The sequence below is a fragment of the Mytilus californianus genome, unplaced genomic scaffold (genome assembly GCF_021869535.1).
Source record: "Mytilus californianus isolate M0D057914Y unplaced genomic scaffold, xbMytCali1.0.p SCAF_19, whole genome shotgun sequence".
Classification (NCBI taxonomy): Eukaryota; Metazoa; Mollusca; class Bivalvia; order Mytilida; family Mytilidae; genus Mytilus; species Mytilus californianus.
Window position 1 is genome coordinate 10,831,420 of NW_026262667.1, and position 22,225 is coordinate 10,853,644.

Below are 22,225 nucleotides of genomic sequence, written 5' to 3' on the forward strand. Positions count from 1 at the left end.
TAAAGTCCCCTTCGACTTCGTCGGTAGGGGACTAAAAATATAATTCCTATCAAAATATCACGTATATCACATACCTCAAAGGAACATGTCCAGCTTCAAAATTCTTCATGTAATGAGAAGTTTCCATATCATCATGAACAACACCTTTACCTGTACTTCCAAAGGTTTCTATGGCATAAAATTCCATTTCCTACAACAATGAAAATTTACATTATTTGTACATGACACACCTTCTGATAATGGTGAATAATCAAATATTTGATCACTAACTCAAAAGGGTTTTAATGTGTATAAAATTATGATGGACCCATGCACATGCTGACTAACTTAACCCTTCTGCCTATTAATCGTTCAGGCCCTTATTATTCAGAAAATCTGTCTACATAAAGTTTTGTATAACAACACAATCTAATTATATTTATAATATTTGTAATCAAGATGCAGAAACTATTCAACAATCCGCCCAAAAACAGCAAGAGCTACGTCATATATAGATAGAACTATATACTTAAGTAAAACTCAAGAAACTAGGGTTCTGGAAGTTTTTAATAAGTAGTCTTGATTGGCTTGCTGGTTTAAATAGGGTTAATTGTAAATGAGGTAGCAACCAGAGGATAAAAGTAAGCAAAAGACATCTATAGGGCTACATAGTTATGAATAAATTCAACAGAAACTATCAAATTGTTCAAATAACACAAAACAATGTCCCACTCACCTTATCATTTTCTATGTTCAGTGGACCGTGAAATTGGTGTCAAAACTCTAATTTGGCATTAAAGTTAGAAAGATCATATCATAGGGAACGTGTGTACTAAGTTTCAAGTTGATTGGACTTCAACTTCATCAATAAAATGCTTCGCTGGGCGCAGCTTGATACGACCGCAGAGGTCGAACCCTGAACAGTTGGGGCAAGTATGGACACAACATTCAAGCTTGATACAGCTCTGAATTTGGATTGTGATTAAATATTTGACACAGCATAGGTTTCTGACACAGAATGAATGTGGTCTAAGAACTTAAAAATTTTAAATTGAACATTCACCTATTATGGTCCAATATCCAAAATCTAAATACATGGTTAGATTCAGCATATCGAAGAACCCCAAGAATTCAATTTTTGATGAAATCAAACAAAGTTTAATTTTGGACCCTTTTGACCTCAATATGAACCAATTTGATAGCGGGCCCACAAATAAAAAATCTAAATACAAGGTAAGATTCAGCATATCAAAGAACCCCATATATTCAATTTTTGTTGAAATCAAACAAAGTTTAATTTTGGACCCCAATTTGGACCAACTTGAAAACTTGGCCAAAAATCTAAAATCTAAATACATGTTTAGATTCAGCATATCAAAGAACCCTAAAAATTCAATTTTTGTTAAAATCAAACTAAGTTTCATTTTGGACCCTTTGGACCTTAATGTAGACCAATTTGAAAACGGAACCAAAAATTAAGAATCTAAATACACGGTTAGATTCGGCATATCAAAGAACCCCAATAATTCAATTTTTGACGAAATCAAACAAAGTTAAATTTTGGACCCTTTGGACCTCAATGTGGACCAATTTAAAAACGGGGCCCAAAATCCAAAACTTAATACACGGTTAGATTCAGCATATTAAAGAACCCCAAGAATTCAAGAATAAAACCCCATTGAAATTGATCAAGTTATAAGCAATTTATACGAAGTATCTTCTTTTGCACAATACTGTGCAATTGAATATTTCTTGCTATTGCGCAATACTGTACAATTGACAATTTCTTGCTATTGTGCAATATTGTGCTATTGGATATTTCTTGCTATTGCGCAATACTGTGCAATTGAAGATTTCTTGCTATTGCGCAATACTGTGCAACTGAAGATTTCTTGCTATTGTGCAATACTGTGCAATTGAAAATTTCTTGCTATTGCACAATACTTATTATATAATAACTTACACATCCTGTTTGGTGTGTATCTCCTACCATATCATTATTATTTGCTTTTAAATATAAATCAGTAATAACCAACTTAAAATGGAAAATTTTAAAAGAAAAAAAAAGGAAAAACAGAAAAAATAAAATGCTCCGCTGGGGCGCAGCTTGATACGACCGCAGAGGTCGAACCCTGAACAGTTGGGGCAAGTATGGACACAACATTCAAGCTTGATACAGCACTGAATTTGGATTGTAATTAAATATTTGACACAGCATAGGTTTCTGACACAGAATGAAAGTGGTCTAAGAACTTAAAAATTTTCAATTTACCTATTCATACATGTGATGGACTGTGAAACTCAGATCAGGAGATTGGGAAATTTTGGTCAGGAGATTAGGACTCAGATCAGGAGGTTTTTAATCGACATTAATTTTGTTGTAAATGTAACCGTGTGCTGTAAAAATGGTCTTTTAAAGTGTGTTTTCTTCAACTTTCCAACCAATTTATTATGTTTATAGTACCCTTGTACTTATAAAGTTTCTCCATCTTTATATTCTACATGTTCAATCTAACATTGTTTTTTTCCAGTATGTTCTTTAAATTTTTTACTTCATATTCTATAAAGCAATCATTGCAACCAGAACATTTAGTTTTTATTTTTTTTTGTTTTCTCTTGCAAATAGTTTTTATTTGCAAACTCAGAAATTCATTCTATCTGTAAAGTTAGGGTCATAGTTATTATATAAATTTCAATTTAAGCCTTAAAAGGAAGTATAGAATCCTCAAATAATTTTCAAATTATTATTTTTTTATTTGTCCTAAGACATTTAAAATCATTTAATAACCATCCTTTTATGATTATTTGTTCAATTTATATTTTATTTATATTCTTTTAAAAATTTTCATTATTAAAAGGAAAGTAACTTAAAACAGGATAAATCAAGGGAAGTAACCCAATAAATACACAGTTTTTGTTACACAACGGCAGTTAGCCTGAGGTAAAAATCGTTGCTTACCAGTATGTTTGACACCCAAGCTGACAAGTGAAGCCATATAATTATGCATGTTAATTGATTTACAGGTAAAATATAACTTCAGGTAATGTCAGTTACACCAGATGCCTGAGATGTTATGTTGGGCAGAAATTTTTCATTCATGAAAAATTTCATACACGGGATTTTTTCAACGGGAGGGGGGGAGGAGACCCCTGAAAACGGGATTATTGTACTCCCGTCGGGAGGTTCACATGTATGCCTATTCAAACCATATCATTATTATTTGCTTTTATATATAAATCAGAAATAACCAATTTAAAATGGAAAATGTTAAAGAAAAAAAAGGAAAAAAAAAATCCTCCCCCCCAATTTTTTGAACCCCCTTATGATTCATCGCCCCCAAACTCAATCCCAGCTTTCCCTTTGTGGTATGGTACCTTGCAGTACAATTTCAGAGAGATTCATACACTTGAACACAAGTTATTGTCTGGAAACTAGAAAAATGCTTGTTTTTTGGCCCCTTTTTGGCCCCAAATTCCTAAACGTTTAGGGCAATTACCCCCAAACTCAATTCCAGCTTTCCCTTTGTGATATGGAACCTTGCAGTACAATTTCATAAAGATCCATACACTTACACACAAGTTATTGTCCTGAAACTAGAAAAATGCATGTTTTTTTTGCCCTTTTATGGCCCCTAATTACTAAAATTTTGAGGGAAAACCCCCAAAATCAATCCCAGCCTTCCCTTTGTGATATGGAACCTTGTAGTACAATTTCATAAAGATCCATACACTTACAAACAAGTTATTGTCATGAAACTAGAAAAATGCTTGTTTTTTGCCCCTTTTTTGCCCCTAATTCCTAATATTTGGAGGAAATTACCCCAAAAATCAATCCCAGTATTCCCTTTGTGATATGGAACCTTGTAGTACAATTTCATAAAGATCCATACACTTACAAACAAGTAATGGTCATGAAACTAGAAAAATGCTTGTTTTTTGCCCCTTTTTGGCCCCTAATTCCTAAAATTTGGAGACAATTACCCCCAAAATCAATCCCAGCATTCCCTTTGTGATATGGAACCTTGTGGTACAATGTCAGAGAGATCCATACACTTACACACAAGTTATGTCTGGAAGTTACAAAAATGCTTAGTTTTGGCCCCTTTTGGCCCCTAATTCCTTAACTGTTAGTACCATAACCCCCAAAATCAATCCCCACCTTCCTTTTGTGGTATTGAACCTTATGGTAAAATTTCAATGAGATCCATTCACTTAAACTAAAGTTAGAGTGCGAAAACTAATGTGTATTCAGACGACGACACAGGACGACGACACAGGACGACGACGCCAACGTCATACCAATATACGACCACAAAAATTTTTTTGCGGTCGTATAAAAAGAAAAAAAAAAAATCCCCCCCCAAATTTTTTGAACCCCCTTATGATTCATCACCCCCAAACTCAATCCCAGCCTTCCCTTTGTGGTATGGTACCTTGCAGTACAATTTCAGAGAGATCCATACACTAGAACACAAGTTATTGTCTGGAAACTAGAAAAATGCTTATTTTTGGCCCCTTTTTGGCCCCCAATTCCTAAACGTTTAGGGCAATTACCCCCAAACTCAATTCCAGCTTTCCCTTTGTGATATGGAACCTTGTAGTACAATTTCAGAAATATCCAAACACTTACACACAAGTTATTGTCATGAAACTAGGAAAATGCTTGTTTTTTGCCCCTTTTTTGGCCCCTAATTCCTAAAATTTTGAGACAATTACCCCCAAAATCAATCCAAGCATTCCTTTTGTGATATGGAACCTTGTGGTACAATGTCAGAGATATCCATACACTAACACACAAGTTATGTCTGGAAGTTACAAAAATGCTTATTTTTGGCCCCTAATTCCTTTACTGTTGGTACTATAACCCCCAAAATCAATCCCAACCTTCCTTTTGTGGTATTGAACCTTGTGGTAAAATTTCAGAGAGATCCATTCACTTAAACTAAAGTTAGAGTGCGAAAACCAATGTGTCTTCGGACGACGCCGGACGACGCCAGACGACGACGACGACGACGACGACGCCAACGTCATACACTATATTCTATCATGATGCGGCTTGGTTTGGATTTTTCGAAGAAATTTTGCTCGAATCGCTGTAGATGTCGTCTTACATTATACCAGATTTTTCTCAAACTATTGAACTGATTATGACAAAACTTGACAGGAATGCTTGAAATAACCAGTATTACAAAGGAAAAAAGTAACATTCAGTTTATTTAACAAAAAAGTCTTCTTTAGGTGTAATACCACCAAATCATAGTACGTCACATCCGGTTGCATACGAAAATAGGTCGAAAAAAAATATTCCCTTGAATTTGACAGTTGTAGGTAATTGATCCTACATTTCATTGCAGTAAAACATTTCTGAGTCATAAACATATATCTTGGGTATTTCAAAGCACCATTATTTCTTTATTTGGAGTTTCTATAGAATATTTTGGAAAGTTGAGGTTACATGGTTACTAAAGCTTGTACACAGGTTAAAAAAGGGGGAAAATTTGATTGGTTAACTTCCAGTGATGGTTATTTTCTTATATGCAATGAAATGTTATGTGAAATTTTTTCTATAGTACTGGACAGGATAAATCTTTACTCATGCCAAGTATTTCTTTATTTGAAACAAAGATAAATTCTGCACAATTTTTTGAAAAGTGCAAATTTAACAAAGACTAATAGGGGAAAATCAATGGTGGTATTACACCTAATATGGGAAGCTGTACATGCACCTTTGACCTTGTGAGTACTCTCATGTGTTAAAATTTATTGCTATTTAAGTGAAATATTACAAATAATGAAATATTCTGAGTGGATTGAGTCTCCAAAATACATTTTATGAGAAAATTTCCTTGAAATAGGACTTTACCATGAATATTAGTTGACAGAACAAGCCATACTTAGAGTTTTGGGGAGCTTTTTCTCCTTATTTCTTATATTCTGCTATACTAGAAAATTTTTCCTAAGAAATAATTTAATAAATATATAGTTTTAAGTAAATGAAATTACTTTTAAAGCAGTAACAACAAATTATTCACCAAAAAAGAAGTTTTTTATGTCCCTCTCTGGAACGCGGCGTAAATTTAAGTTTTACGTAAGGACTTATTGAAACCTCCTTGGAGACAGTAAACTTTTATACGGATAGTTCATTCAGCTTGAATACTTCAATTAATCATTTATAATAACATTTCTATCATAAATGAGTGAAAGTTACCCCAAAATTTTTATTTATTGGCCTAAAAAGTAGAAATTTTGAGGAAATGAGAGGTATAAATGGACCAAAAGAGACCTTATAAGGAAGACAAAGAGGTCCATTAGTAGTATTTATCATCCTAAAGTCATCTTTTGTATCATATTCAACTGTTTGTAGGCAGATGAGATAAATATTTGATCATTTATTGGTCCACACTATATTCTATCATGATGCGGCTTGGTTTGGATTTTTCGAAGAAATTTTGCTTGAATCGCTGTAGATGTCGTCTTACATTATACTAGATTTTTCTCAAACTATTGAACTGATTATGACAAAACTTGACAGGAATGCTTGAAATAACCAGTATTACAAAGGAAAAAAGTCACATTCAGTTTATTTAACAAAAAAGTCTTCTTTAGGTGTAATACCACCAAATCATAGTACGTCACATCCGGTTGCATACGAAAATAGGTCGAAAAAAAATATTCCCTTGAATTTGACAGTTGTAGGTAATTGATCCTACATTTCATTGCAGTAAAACATTTCTGAGTCATAAACATATATCTTGGGTATTTCAAAGCACCATTATTTCTTTATTTGGAGTTTCTATAGAATATTTTGGAAAGTTGAGGTTACATGGTTACTAAAGCTTGTACACAGGTTAAAAAAGGGGGAAAATTTGATTGGTTAACTTCCAGTGATGGTTATTTTCTTATATGCAATGAAATGTTATGTGAAATTTTTTCTATAGTACTGGACAGGATAAATCTTTACTCATGCCAAGTATTTCTTTATTTGAAACAAAGATAAATTCTGCACAATTTTTTGAAAAGTGCAAATTTAACAAAGACTAATAGGGGAAAATCAATGGTGGTATTACACCTATACGACCAAAATTTTTTTAATTTTTACGGTCGTATAAAAACTACCTTGACCAAAAACTTTAACCTGAAGCGGGACAGATGGAAGAAAGGACGGACTAACGGACAGACAAAGAACAGACGCACAGACCGAAAAACATAATGCCCCTAACACAACAATACCTGACGAGGTTCTGACTTGAAAAAGGCAAATGAAGGATCTGACTAGATAACTTTCACAGTACTATATTTTGGTAGTCTGGATGGTAAATATTCACATTAGTTAAAAAAGTAAGTTCAAACAAGTTTTTTGTATCATTTTCTAGTGGTCTTGACAACATAATATTTCAACAAACCTCCATCCTTGTAGCTTCACCTCCCTTGACAATCGGTACAGTCTTTCCTGCATGTATTCTGTAAGGACTTATAGAGTGACCGTTAAGATTCCTTATAGACTTGACTGAAATGGAATACACAACATCATATTTATTTATATTCAACTCAATACAGATTAAAATTAATGGACAATGTTTTTTCTGGTGACATATTGTATTTAAAAAAAGTATGCTGTAGCATTGTGATATATGTTTATCCAACATTGAACTTTAAAGGGAATCAAAAGTCTATTAATCTGGTGAACATACATTCTTTTCATTTTAAACTGGTTTTACTTTTTAAATAGATAAATAACAAAATTATAACAGAACTAAGCAAAAAAAAAATCACTGGTTTTGTTGAGGTCAACGACCATTTGAATATCGATAAGCCTGTGACCAATATCAAATAATTTACAAGAATATCTATGTGGATTGGCCATGATGCTAGGAAACATATTTAAAATTAGTCCTATTCCTACCAATAGAATCAAAACAAAACATAACATAACATAATACATAACAGTGAAGTGACAACTAATTCATAAAATAAAAGCCCCCCCCCCTTTTTGACATATCTTTAGTAGTTCTAACTTGCTGTATCATTGATAATTTCATGCTGCATCACATATACTTTATATCATATTGAAACCTTAACACTTTAACTCTATACAATTCACCATCAAAGTCAGAAACTGTCATTTTTACATAGGTTTTGAATAGTTAGTATTTTGTTATAATACACACAGAATGAGGAATTTTCATGTTGATACCATATTTACTTCACAAAATAGTAAATCAAACCTAAATATCAATTCTTCCAAACCATCTTTTGACAAATTTTTTAGTTATGGTGGTATCTCATCTTCTTCAATCTATTCCTATATCTAATTGTTAATGAGAAGAGGGGCACAGCTATAAACTGACAGATGAACAGACACAGAGACAGGAAAATTATAGGCTACACTGCTTTTCAGTTTTGCAGATAGGACAATTTTGAACCTCTAGTTTAAGTCATATTTATTATATTATATTAAATATTTACCATACAAGATAATCACAATTACTGATAAATATGTTAAATAAATGGGGAGTGTGTCCATGGGACACAGATGATGCCCCCCCCCCTTTTGCATATAACATTATATAGGGACAGAACAGTAAAAGTGACACCACCAAGATTCAAACTTGATCTGTGTTTTGTAGTAATAAGTATTGTGTATAAGGTTCATAACATTTGGTTGAGGCAAACTTAAGTTAGAGAACGGAAATGAAAAATTCAGCAATTTTTCCATTTATAAAGGGCATAACTCTAGAAAAGTGAAAGTGACGCCACCCAAATTCAAACTTGATCTGTGTTTTTTGGTAATAAGCATTGTGTACAAGTTTCATAACATTTTGTTGAGGCAAACTCAAGTTTCAGAACAGAAACCAATTTGAGGATGTACGGACGTACAGGACATATGTACGGACTGACGTACAGACGGACAAGGGTAAAACTACGGCTAAGGCAGGGGCTTAAAAAGCATCATCACTTGACACAGATATATAATTTTAAGGGCATTACAATAGGGAAATGTGTAGCCTTGTTGCTGTAACTTCAGTACTCATAAAAAGCTTCATGCCTCTTAATGTATAAGACAGTTGTTTTATGATATCAATATTTAGAAACTTCCAAAATATCTAAAATAATACCTGGGTAAGTTTTTCCATCAAGTTCAATTTCATAAGATTCCATGACCTCTTGTATAGATTCTCCAATATCACATAATCTCACGTCAATACCTGCAGCCTGAAATTGTAAACCTGAATTGTTCAATTGATTGTGCTATTTTGTGGTGGTCAGTTTTTATTGGTGGATGAAGCCCGAGTGACCAGAGAGAACCACTGACCTTCAGTAGGAAAACTGACAATCCTAGTTAATTTAAATTGGAGTCGAGAGCGCACCTGCTACATGCAGGATTCGATCTTACAACCTAAGTGTTGACAGGCTAGTGATACTGTAGTTCGACTTCTTAGATTAATTGGCCAGCAAGGCCCTTAAATTGTTCAATTCTTCAGATTTTCTTTTTATTAAGATTTTAACTAATCATTCCCTGATTGTTTGTTTTGCATTTAACTCTATTAAAAAGAAGTCTTTTTGAAGCATTCCAAACATGTTTTAAACTATTTGTTGAAAAACTTACAAAATAGTTTAAAATACTCTGTTTTCTTCCAGTATTGGTTGTTCAAGAAAATGGAAGAAAAGAAAGTATAACAAGAATATGAGTCCATAAGACAGCATCTCATATTGCCATGTAGTCCATAAGACACACTCTCACATTGCCATGTAAAGTGAACTGTTCAATTTTGGATTTGGCATATACTGTTACATATAAATATCACATCATAATCAACATGTGTACTGGGCAAAAATTGATGGGACCACAAATTCATGGTTAGCTACCTTAAACCAAATCTTTCACCGGAAATGGGACAGACTAATGAATGGACGCATACAGGAAAACATCATGCCTTCTACTTTCATTGGTGGGACATAAAATCATAGTAATAAATGTTGTTCAATCAAGTTTAATGTTAAGTGAAAAATGATTAATTCAGTAATTTGTAATATCAAAGTATGCACATGAGATTAAATAAAGTCAGTCTTTTTATCAACTCATTAAAGTATCTTTATGCTCAAGCCTGTAAAATATATTTTCATATAATGGTTGATCTCTGATAAAAAAAAATCCAATGTATAAAACTCTTCAACAGTCCAAATTCAGTATTTTTTTTATTTAAAAAAAATGGAGAATGTGTCCATGGGACACAGATGATGCCCCTGCTTGCATATAAGGTTATAAAGAGGCATAACTCGAGAACGCTAAATTACACCATCCAAATTTGATCTGAGTTTTGTGGTAATAAGCATTGTGTATATAAGTTTCATAACATTTGGTTGAGGCAAACTAAAGTATAAAAGGCACAACTCCAGAATAGTAATAGTAGTGGCGCCACCCAAACTCGAACTTGATCTGTGTTTTGTTGTAATAAGCATTGTGTATAAGTTTCATAACATTTGGTTGAGGCAAACTAAAAGTTAGTAAACGCAAACGAAAAATTCAGCAATTTTTCTGTATATAAAGGGGCATAACTCCAGAACAGTAGAAGTAACGCCACCCAAACTCGAACTTGATCTGTGTTTTGTGGTTATAAGCATTGTGTATATGTTTTATAACTAAGGTTGAGGCAAACTTAAGTTAGAGAACGGAAACCAATTTTGGGACATATTTACGAACAAGAGTAACACTTAATGCCCCCTATGGTGACGGTGGGGGTATAAAAAAACAGTGCAAATTTCCAAAATAATGGCTGCCATTTATTAAATTAGGTACAAGCATTTTAAATGAAATTGTTAGTTTACAGCAGAAAACATAGAACTATTTACCCATTCTTAATGGCATCTGGTAAGTTCATTCTAAATTTTAGAAAGATCCACTTAACTTAAAACAAATTGTCTCCTACTAGTGTGTGACTGTGTATTTCATGGATGCAAAAAGGCAAGAAAAAAAAAGTCCCATAACTCCTGCAAGAATTGTCAAATCAAAAAGTACAGTTTACTATGGTCAACTACACATATTAACCTCTTGGATGAAAATAAGTTAATATGTGATCGGATTTTAAGTGTAAATCAGGTTCAACTGCAATAAATATCCCAGGTATGTGATAGTAATTCATAAAAGTATCATCATTTCCAAAAACAGTCAGAATACACAAATATAATAAGAATAGCAATGGTACAAAAATAACTTAAATTTTAGGTACAATATTTATGAAACATTTGATGATGTTGCTAATTCTAAACATTTGAATAACTTGTACAATAACATACCTTTATACCTGTATTTGTAGCATCCTTTACCGCCTGTAGAAGACGATCATATTTAGGGTTGAAAGACAATGTAAAAGCACAGTCAATTATTCTACCTGAAAGGACATCAAATTGTTCATATCAATATAAATGACATATAAAAATACATGCATATATTCCAGTGTTCTCCCCAGGATTTTTGGATAGCACCAGGGTAACGCGTGTGGACAGCTTGGTGAAATATTTCATACAATCAGTTGTGTTGCGTCGCGTCGCTTAGCTCTATTTCTAGTTACTGTAGTTTTAATGTCTCTTGTTTTGTTTTAATACTGTGGTACTGTGTTATGTAGACATTGAGTCAGAAAATTTTTGGTAAAAAGAAGTAAATCAAAAAACAGTTTGTATAGTTTAATATTTTTTAAAAATAAATATATTATGATTCATAAATATTCATCTGAATTTAAAGTAATTAAATCTTTTATAAAATCCAAAATCAATAAAAATAAAATATCATTCAAAAGAGAACAAAAATGTTCAATTTAAAAAACTTTCTTAAGTTTCTAGAAAGAAAGTTGTTGTATGTGAAAGGAATCCTGTCATAAGAAGGTATAAAATTAACAAGAACAATTGCAAATATTTGAACCAGTTTCTATCTTAGATTTTAATAAAAAGAAATTTTTCATAAATTTTAGAACATTTTGCCATAGATTTCATGTAATTATTAACCTTTCTTGTCTTTGGTGATAATCAAACATAGATACAGACTTAATACTGCACTGAAATCTAAATCTTTATTTGTCATGAACCATTTAAAAAAAATTTCCTAAATCTATAAATTTATCTTTGGTCTATAGATCTATAAGTAACCATATTCAATGTCAACAACTAAGTCTCCCTATTTTCCCGCCAAAATGACAGGAAGTAGATATAAATAGATTTAACATGTGCTTATGGATAAAATTTGCAAGATTACTTCTGTTATTCATTAATTATGGATACAGATATCCAGCTTGAAGGTACAGTCATGCATTTTATTTATAAAATAGAATAGATTGCAATTAATTGTAAATAAACTTGAATATTCTACGTGAACTAACTGGGTCATGTGATATGTACAGACAGATATTACAGTTTGAAACCCGACTATCATGCAATAACTATGTCATAATTAAAGATAATATTGGCCATGGTTTAATCAGAGACATATAATACTATAATATTAGAATTGAGAAATGTATAATTGTCAATTATACGTAATGAGCCACCTTTATGATGTACAAAAAATGTACCTATCGGGTCAAGACACTGTTTGTGTACAAAGTATTTGCCACTTGTCACAGGTCAGTGCTCGGGTGGTGAGTGAAGCCATAAAATAGTTATCTGTGATCATAAAGTTATGAACTCTTAATTAAAACACAAAAGAATCAGGTTACAAGTGTTAATTACATCGATTAAATCCAATCAACAAGGTTAACCTCATAAGGTAAATCGATCACGTGATGTAAACAATCTGTGTTGAACTGGTTTGAACTGGTCAAATTTCACCTAGAATCTTATACCGCACGGAAAAAATTTAACAAGTCGTTTAAAACTTAACCGATTTACGATTTTTTAACTGAAAATTTTAGCACCACGGAGAGAAATTATACATCGTGGTAAGAACGATACCACCACGGTAAAAAATTATACATCGCAGGCCCATGGTCCTTTAAGGGCCTGGAGAGAACACTGTATTCTAATAAAATATCCATAAAAAGTACAGTACACAAGGTCAAGTGTTTTCAATGTCAAATTTCGTTATGACTGTGTGCGGTATTAAGTGATTTTCAGTGAAGTGAACTATTTTCTGGTTTATAAACTGTTGCTTTCTATGTATAGAATTTAAAGTGAAGCATCTAGAATTACTTATGCACCACACACATTTGTGAATTAATGTGTTGTTTTCGAGCACTTGTTGAATGTTTTTTATATTTGAGATCTATAAATATAATAAACTTGGAGACCAAATATTAAATCTTTCCTTATATTAAATCTGAGTAAATCGTAATGAAAATATATAGATTACATATGGGCAGACCAGCAGAAAGAAGAATGAAGGGATTGACAAGGTCATTATGGTATATCATCCTCTCCATGAGCAGGGGTAAAATACCAACAGATCTTCAGTAATTAAAGTAAACCTTGTTTTATGGGGGGAGCTTGCTATAAAACTTTTATAGTGACAACTGGATAATGGTAAAATGGGCTGCTTTAATACCATTTCATTGTGATTTTCTCCATAGCTATGTTTTTTCTTATTTTATTGCAAAACAAGAATGTGTCCATAGTACAAGGAAGCCCCATTCGCACTTTCATTTTCTATGTCCAGTGGACTGTGAAATTGGGGTCAAAACTCTAATTTGGCGTTAAAATTAGAAAGATCATATCATAGGGAACATGTGTACTAAGTTTCAAGTTGATTGGACTTTAACTTCATCAAAAACTATCTTGACCAAAAACTTTAACCTGAAGTGGGACGGACGAACGAACGGACGCACAGACCAGAAAACATAATGCCCCTACTACTATCGTAGGTGGGACATAAAAACTTGAGTCAATGTCTTATTACAGAATTCTTAGATGAATACTATGATGAAACAAGACCACAGTGGTTCATAGACTTGACATCATTTATAGATTTAGTCCTATGTGTAAACTCTTGCCGTTAATATGTGTTCCATGAACAAACACTTACCATTAATGTGTGTTCCATGTATAAAGCACTCACCATCAATATGTGTTCCATGTATATACACTTACTATTAATATGTGTTCTATGTATAAACACTTACCATTAATATGTGTTCCATGTATAAAGCACTTACCATTAATATGTGTTCCATGTATAAACACTTACCATTAATATGTGTTCCTTGAATAAACACTTATCATTACTATGTGTTCCATGTATAAAGCACTTACCATTAATATGTGTTCCAAAATCTATTTTACAAACATCATCATACTGTAACACTGTAGGGTCTCCAGCATTAGGTGTATAGTGGGCAGCACAATTGTTCAGTGAACAACCAGTAGGGAAGGCTAATCCTGCCTCTAAACCTTTCTCATTGATCGTTTTCCTGGATATACCCTCCAGTGTTTCACTAAACATGAATCAAATATTCAATTATTTCTGGGTAAAAATTCATCAAATTGATGTTAAATTTTTGCATCTTCCAATATCAGACTCTTTTAAAAATTAAAATAAATTCTAACAATTTCATATCTGTTTTCATAATAACTAATGCTGATCAATATTTTGAAACAATTGAATAAATTTAGGAGATGACATTAGATAACATGGATGAGGATCTTCTAACTAATTTTCTATTTCTTTTCCAACAAGTAAAGCATTTCTCAAGATGAAAACACATTAAGCTCCATTTCACTGTTCAAAATATTTAACTAGTTAAAACTCAATATGCTTACATCTCAGAAAAAGCTTAAAATATACATTGTACATTATAGTTATATTTCAAAATTTAAAGATAAAATATATTTAAACAATTCACTACTGTACTAAAAATATAACCATAACTTTTAAACGGCACAGTGCTCTATATCAATTAAATGATAATGAAGTGAGTTAATATCTTACCAAATTTCTATCATGGTCTGACCTGGCTTTATATAATTTTGCATATATTGTCTTGTCTGTAAAAATAGAGTTTTAACTTCATGTTAGTTTGGTGACATCTCTTTTATTTTTTCATTTATTGTTTAAAAAGTTTTTCCTGTCCTGTCAACTTTCTGATATGAAGTTAACTGTATACAAATATGATTTTTTTATTTGGCAAAATGTATCAACTAAATATAGCTTTCTTTTGTTCATAAATTGTTACTAGTTCAGAAAAACTTAAAAGGGAAAAGGGGAATGTGTTAGGAGGCACCCATATTTTGGTTTTATGTAGGGTTGGTTCAATCATCAGTGTTTAGAGATGATCTTGCACTAAGATATTGAACAAAAACTTTTAGCAAGTTTTTTTCACAGGGCTCCATATTAGGGAGGAAAAATGTTGGACATTACCAGACATGTAAGACATGTCCTGGTAGACCCTACTGAAAGGATTTTTATTTGTTTCATTCTGAGCATGCATGGATAGTTGTCTCATACCACATCCCCTCATTTTTATAATGAAATATTTATACTGGACATCAAATCTTCAACAGTAAATCAATTCTATTTTATCAGAAAATCAACTTAGTTAAGATTACCTGTCTGTGGGCCTCAGCAGCTTGTCTTACTTCTTGATAAATATATGTATTTGCTCTGTCTAAAGCTCTCTTTTCTTCATCTGTGAATCTGTCTTTGGCAGTTTGACTACAATTGTTTAAACAGAGAATAGTCTCAAAACTAACAAGAGTGCAAAAGATGAAATGTTTTTTTTTCTATTTAATTGTTAATAAATGCACATATAATTATTCATAGTAACTGGAAAACTGAATTCTGATCATGAACCTGAATAGAGGTCACAGTAAGCTAAGGTTACTGGCAGATTAACATTTTCATCAAGTATAGTCAAAATAAAGTTGTTATAAATTAAAGAGATCTATTATTTATTTTTGATCATCAACTGATGTCATCACAAAAATGTGCTGTTATCTTTTTTAAGTCACTAACCATGAACATGATTAAAGGATGGATGGCAGTTTAACAAACATGAGTCAGGAGCCTGTAATTCAGTGGTTGTTGTTTGTTGCTGTATAACATATTTGTTTTTTGTTCATTATTGTGTACATAAATTAGGCCATTAGTTTTCTTGTTTGAATTGTTACATTTGTCATTTCGGGGCGTTTTATAGTTGACTATGCGGTATGGGCTTTGCTCATTGTTAAAGCCGTATGGTGACCTATAGTTTTTAATTTCTGTGTCATTTGGTCTCAAATCTTCTTATATTTATATGAAAGTGAATTTGAATTGTTTCACATTCTGTCATCACTAATATAAAATAAGGAGATGGTGTATGATTGTCAATGAGACAACTATCCACCAGAGTCCAAATGACATGAATTTAAGCAAAGGCTTTTATTAGCTTACTATGTTTTATGGGTACTGCTCATTGTTGAAGGCTGTACAGTGCCATATAGTTGTGTAAATCATCATCCTTTGGTCTCTGGGGGATAGCTGTCTCATTGGCAATTACCCATTTACCTTCCAAGAATAATTGAGATATGCCAGACAATCACCTTATGTCATTCATTATTTTTAGATACTGGCTAGTCCATGTCCAACATTATAGTTATTCAATTTTAGGTTTAATTACTAGATGATGTCCTTGGTTTCCTGATGGCCATTATTTTAGCATATTTTAATTAATGGAACCAATCTCAGGATTTTCATAATGTCATAATACTAACAACTGACCATAGGATGTTTCCATATTGATGGTTACTGATCAAGGTCATTTCCTCTGCTTCAGCTTTGTTTTGTTACTTCAGGATACTTACTGAAGTCCTTGACCAGGATGTTTCATTATTTCTCCCTCAGGATACTTACAAGTTTTTGTTCTTAACCAGGATGTTTAATTTTTCTCCTTTAGGATCTTTCAAGTCCATATGACTTCAGGAAGATCTTAATTTCCTCTTCAAGAAACTTCCAAGTTCATGTCCTTGACTTCAGGATTTTTCATTATTTCCCCTTCAGTGTACTTCCAAGTTCATGTCCGTGACTTAAGATTTTTCTTTGTTTCCCCTTCAATGTATGTCTTGACTGCAGGATGTTTCATTATTTCCCCTTCAGTGTATTTAAAGGGTTCATGTCTCGACTAGAATATTTCATTATTTCCCCTTCAGTGTACTTCAAGAGTTGATGTCTTGACTAGAATGTTTCATTATTCCCCCTTCAGTGTACTTAAAAGAGTTCATGTCTTGACTAGGATGTTTCATTATTTCCCCTTCAGTGTACTTAAAAGAGTTCATGTCTTGACTAGGATGTTTCATTATTTCCCCCTCAGTGTACTTAAAAGGGTTCATGTCTTGACTAGGATGTTTCATTATTTCCCCTTCAGTGTATTTAAAAGAGTTCATGTCTTGACTAGGATGTTTCATTATTTCCTGTTAAGGATACTTACAAGTCCTTGACTTCAGGATGTTTCATTATTTTTTCAGTTAAGGATACCTACAAGTCCTTGACTTCAGGATGTTTCATTATTTTTCAGTTAAGGATACCTACAGGTCCTTGACTTCAGGATGTTTCATTATTTTTCAGTTAAGGATACTTACAAGTCCTTGACTTCAGGATGTTTCATTATTTTTCAGTTAAGGATACTTACAAGTCCTTGACCTCAGTATGTTTCAATATTTTTCAGTTAAGGATACTTACAAGTCCTTGACTTCAGGATGTTTCATTTTTCCTGTTAAGGATACTTACAAGTCCTTGACTTCAGGATGTTTCATTATTTTTCAGTTAAGGATACTTACAAGTCCTTGACTTCAGGATGTTTCATTATTTTTCAGTTAAGGATACTTGCAAGTCCTTGACTGCAGGATGTTTCATTTTTCCTGTAAAGGATACTTACAAGTCCTTGACTTCAGGATGTTTCATTATTTTTCAGTTAAGGATACTTACAAGTCCTTGACCTCAGTATGTTTCAATATTTTTCAGTTAAGGATACTTACAAGTCCTTGACTTCAGGATGTTTCATTTTTCCTGTTAAGGATACTTACAAGTCCTTGACTTCAGGATGTTTCATTATTTTTCAGTTAAGGATACTTACAAGTCCTTGACTTCAGGATGATTCATTATTTTTCAGTTAAGGATACTTGCAAGTCCTTGACTGCAGGATGTTTCATTTTTCCTGTAAAGGATACTTACAAGTCCTTGACTTCAGGATGTTTCATTATTTTTCAGTTAAGGATACCTACAAGTCCTTGACTTCAGGATGTTTCATTATTTTTCAGTTAAGGATAATTACAAGTCCTTGACTTCAGGATGTTTCATTATTTTTCAGTTAAGGATACTTACAAGTCCTTGACTTCAGGATGTTTCAATATTTCCCCTTCAGGATATTTACAAGTCGACTTCAGGATGTTTCATTATTTCCCCTTCATGATACTTACAAGTCCTTGACTTCAGGATGTTTCATTATTTCCCCTTCAGGATAATTTCCATCAGGAAAAAGTTCTGATATTGGTAAGGAAGGTGGATCTGTCTGCTGCTTACCACCTAAAAAATAATATTCTCTCATGTAATAATTACTAATCAAATATATAATGGTAATTCAAACAACTGTGTATATATAATTTTATATTTGATAATTGATGTATATAACAAACATGTATTTTAGTGTATCTATCATCTCCCCTTTGACTTGTAGGACATGGATACAACTGTTTTAAGCACATCCTCCTGTAGTGTATCTATTATCTCCCTTTAACTTGTAGGACTACTTTTTAAGCACATCATCCAGTAGTGTTCTACAACTGCTTAAAGTTTTATACATATCTGTCTATCTGTTAAGGAGGAGTTACACTTATGGCAGACTATCACCACATATTTCAATATTGAAGTATATTCAATTATCTCCTCTTTATCATGCAGGACCGGATTTTACTCTTATTACACATCCTCACTGAGCTCTTCAACTGTGCACAGTTTCGTCAATATTTGTATTGTTGTTTAGGAGGAGTTGCACTTAAAAGGAACTATTATCATACTTTCAATATTGAAGTAAGTAAATTTGATTATCTCCCCTTCAACATCTGAGATTGGATTTTATTCCTTTATGCACATCCTATTCTACAACAGTAAGTTTATTCAATATCTGTCTAGCTACTTGATTTCAGCAACTGAAAGTACTCATACCCTGTGTTTTTTGTCTTTTTGTTGAGAGTTTTTTTGTTTAGTGTAGATCTGATGAATCAAGTCTTTTCCAACTGATTTGTACAGTTGGTTCTTTTGTTATGCTGTAAAACAACTTTCCCAGGTAAGGGAAGCATTGACAGCTTAAACATGTTTAACCTGCATTATTCTTTATGTGCCTGTTCTAAGTCAGAATATTGTAATTCAGTGGTTGTTGTCAATTGCTGTCTGCCTTATTTGATTTTTAGTTTTTTTTGTTTTAAGCATACATGAGGTTGTTGGTTGTGTAACAGGAGCAGGTCCCAGTGCATGGTGGGGTTCGGTAGGGACAAGTCCTGAACTGTGAAGTGGAGTACCCTTCTTGGTTTATATCTCTCGGATGCTTGTATAGGCTTTGAAAACAAAGATTTTAAAGTACAACTTTTATTATAACAAAGTACAAAATTCAATCATCAATATCAAACAAATTATACTTATTTATTTTATTTATCTAACTTGAAACCAGGATTTGTGTGACAGTTGACCTACCAGGAGTATCTATAAAAATGTCCTAACTAAATTTATCTAACAATAAAATGCTTTGTTGAGCGCAACTGGATACGACCGCAGAGGTCCAACCCTAAACAGTTGGGGCGAAAATGGACACAATATTCGGGCTTGATACAGGTCTGAATTTGGATTGTAATTAAATATTTGACACATAATAGGTTTCTGACACCGAATAACTGTAGTCAAAGAACTTAGAATTGGTTATATGATTTGAATATATTTTGCTTTTGTGAAATACACTTTGCTGTTGCGTATTGACCCCCCCCCCCCCCCTTTTTTTTGCAAAAAAAAAAATTTTTGATGAAATTTTCTTTTTAATTTCTGGAATCTGAAATGAAAAAAAATATTGCCCCCCAAAATTTCTTTTTTACCCCCCTCCCCCCCCCCCTTTTCCACAAATCAAATTCTTTCCCTCAAAATATGGTCATAATCTCAATTCAAATTTCCAATGGAGTTTGCAACCATAATTACCAATTTAAATCCATCATAAAAGTCTCAAATAGATAATTTAAAAGCAGTGTAAGGGAGGTAATCCAACATTGAACAATTTTGTTTTGTGATTACATCCCTTACACTGCTTTTAAATTGTCCATTAACCAGGAAACCCTTGTTTTTTCCCCTTTTTGGCCCCAAATTCCTAGACAGTTTGAGCCATAACCCCCCAAAAGCCAATCCTAGCCATCCCTTTTGTGGTATGGAAACTTGTGGTATTATTTCAGAGAGATCCATATACTTAAACACAAGTCATTGTCTGGAAGTTACAAAAATGCCTATTTTTGGCCCATAATTCCCTAACTGTTGGTACCATAACCCCCAAAATCAATCCCAACCTTCCTTTTGTGGTATTGAACCTTATGGTAAAATTTCATAGAGATCCATTCACTTAAACTAAAGTTATTGTGCGAAAACCAATGTGTCTTCGGACGATGACGACGACGACAACATACCAATATACAACCCAAATTTTTGCGGTCGTATAAAAAGGAGGCTATAAACTACAAAATTGCGCAAGTTTGAATACCAATATAATGGATTGAAACAATCCTCTCTGGTACTAAACTAAGTAAACGGTCTCAAAAACTAGAACTGAACACAATTCCCTCGGGTAACATACCTGTCGCCTTAAGACATGTACCAATGAATTTAAGAAATATACGGACTTACATAGTAGAATAAAATGCTCCGCAGGGCGCAGCTTGATACGACCGCAGAGGTCGAACCCTGAACAGTTGGGGCAAGTATGGACACAACATTCAAGCTTGATACAGCTCTGAATTTGGATTGTGATTAAATATTTGACACAGCATAGGTTTCTGACACAGAATGAATGTGGTCTAAGAACTTAAAAATTTTAAATTGGACATTCACCTATTATGGTCCAATATCCAAAATCTAAATACATGGTTAGATTCAGCATATCAAAGAACCCCAAGAATTCAATTTTTTATGAAATCAAACAAAGTTTTGGACCCTTTTGACCTCAATGTGGACAAAGTTGATAATGGGGCCCAAAAATCAAAAATCTAAATACATTGTTAGATTCAGCATATCAAAGAACCCCGTATATTCAATTTTTGTTGAAATCAAACAAAGTTTAATTTTGGACCCCGATTTGGACCAACTTGAAAACTGGGCCCATAATCAAAAATCTAAATACGTGTTTAGATTCAGCATATCAAAGAACCCTAAGAATTCAATTGTTGTTAAAATCAAACTAAGTTTAATTTTGGACCCTTTGGACCTTAATGTAGACCAATTTGAAAACGGAACCAAAAATTAAGAATCTAAATACACGGTTAGATTCGGCATATCAAAGAACCCCAATAATTCAATTTTTGATGAAATCAAACAAAGTTTAATTTTGGACCCTTTGGACCTCAATGTGGACCAATTTAAAATCGGGGCCCAAAATCCAAAAACTTAATACACGGTTAGAATCAGCATATTAAAGAACCCCAAGAATTCAAGAATAAAACCCCATTGAAATTGGTCAAGAAATAAGCAATTTAGACGAAGTATCTTCTTTTGCACAATACTGTGCAATTGAATATTTCTTGCTATTGCGCAATACTGTACAATTGACAATTTCTTGCTATTGCACAATATTGTGCTATTGGATATTTCTTGCTATTGCACAATACTGTGCAATTGAAGATTTCGTGCTATTGCGCAATACTGTGCAATTAAAGATTTCTTGCTATTGTGCAATACTGTGCAATTGAAAATTTCTTGCTATTGCACAATACTTATTATATAAAAAATTACACATCCTGTTTGGTGTGTATCTCCTACCATATCATTATTATTTGCTTTTAAATATAAAACAGAAATAACCAACTTAAAATGGAAAATTTTAGAAGAAAAAAAAAAGGAAAAAAAAATCCCCCCCCCCAAATTTTTTGAACCCCCTTATGATTCATCACCCCCAAACTCAATCCCAGCCTTCCCTTTGTGGTATGGTACCTTGCAGTACAATTTCATAGAGATCCATACACTTGAAAACAAGTTATTATCATGAAACTAGAAAAATGCTGGTTTATTGCCCCTTTTTTGGCCCCTAATTCCTAATATTTTGAGGCAATT

The 22,225-nt window shown here is 32.9% G+C and overlaps 1 protein-coding gene across 1 annotated transcript in view; it reads right to left on the bottom strand.

Moving 5' to 3' along the window:
• Window positions 1-22,225, bottom strand: part of LOC127726924 (methionine aminopeptidase 2-like) — a 31,648-nt gene that overhangs the window by 2,944 nt on the left and 6,479 nt on the right. The window contains exons 4-11 of the mRNA XM_052234312.1: window positions 18,352-18,457; window positions 15,508-15,613; window positions 14,891-14,946; window positions 14,215-14,396; window positions 11,275-11,369; window positions 9,096-9,192; window positions 7,383-7,486; window positions 75-190 (exon numbers count right to left, since the gene is read on the bottom strand). Coding sequence (XP_052090272.1) covers window positions 75-190; window positions 7,383-7,486; window positions 9,096-9,192; window positions 11,275-11,369; window positions 14,215-14,396; window positions 14,891-14,946; window positions 15,508-15,613; window positions 18,352-18,457 — 862 coding nt within the window. The remainder of the gene's footprint in view (window positions 1-74; window positions 191-7,382; window positions 7,487-9,095; window positions 9,193-11,274; window positions 11,370-14,214; window positions 14,397-14,890; window positions 14,947-15,507; window positions 15,614-18,351; window positions 18,458-22,225) is intronic.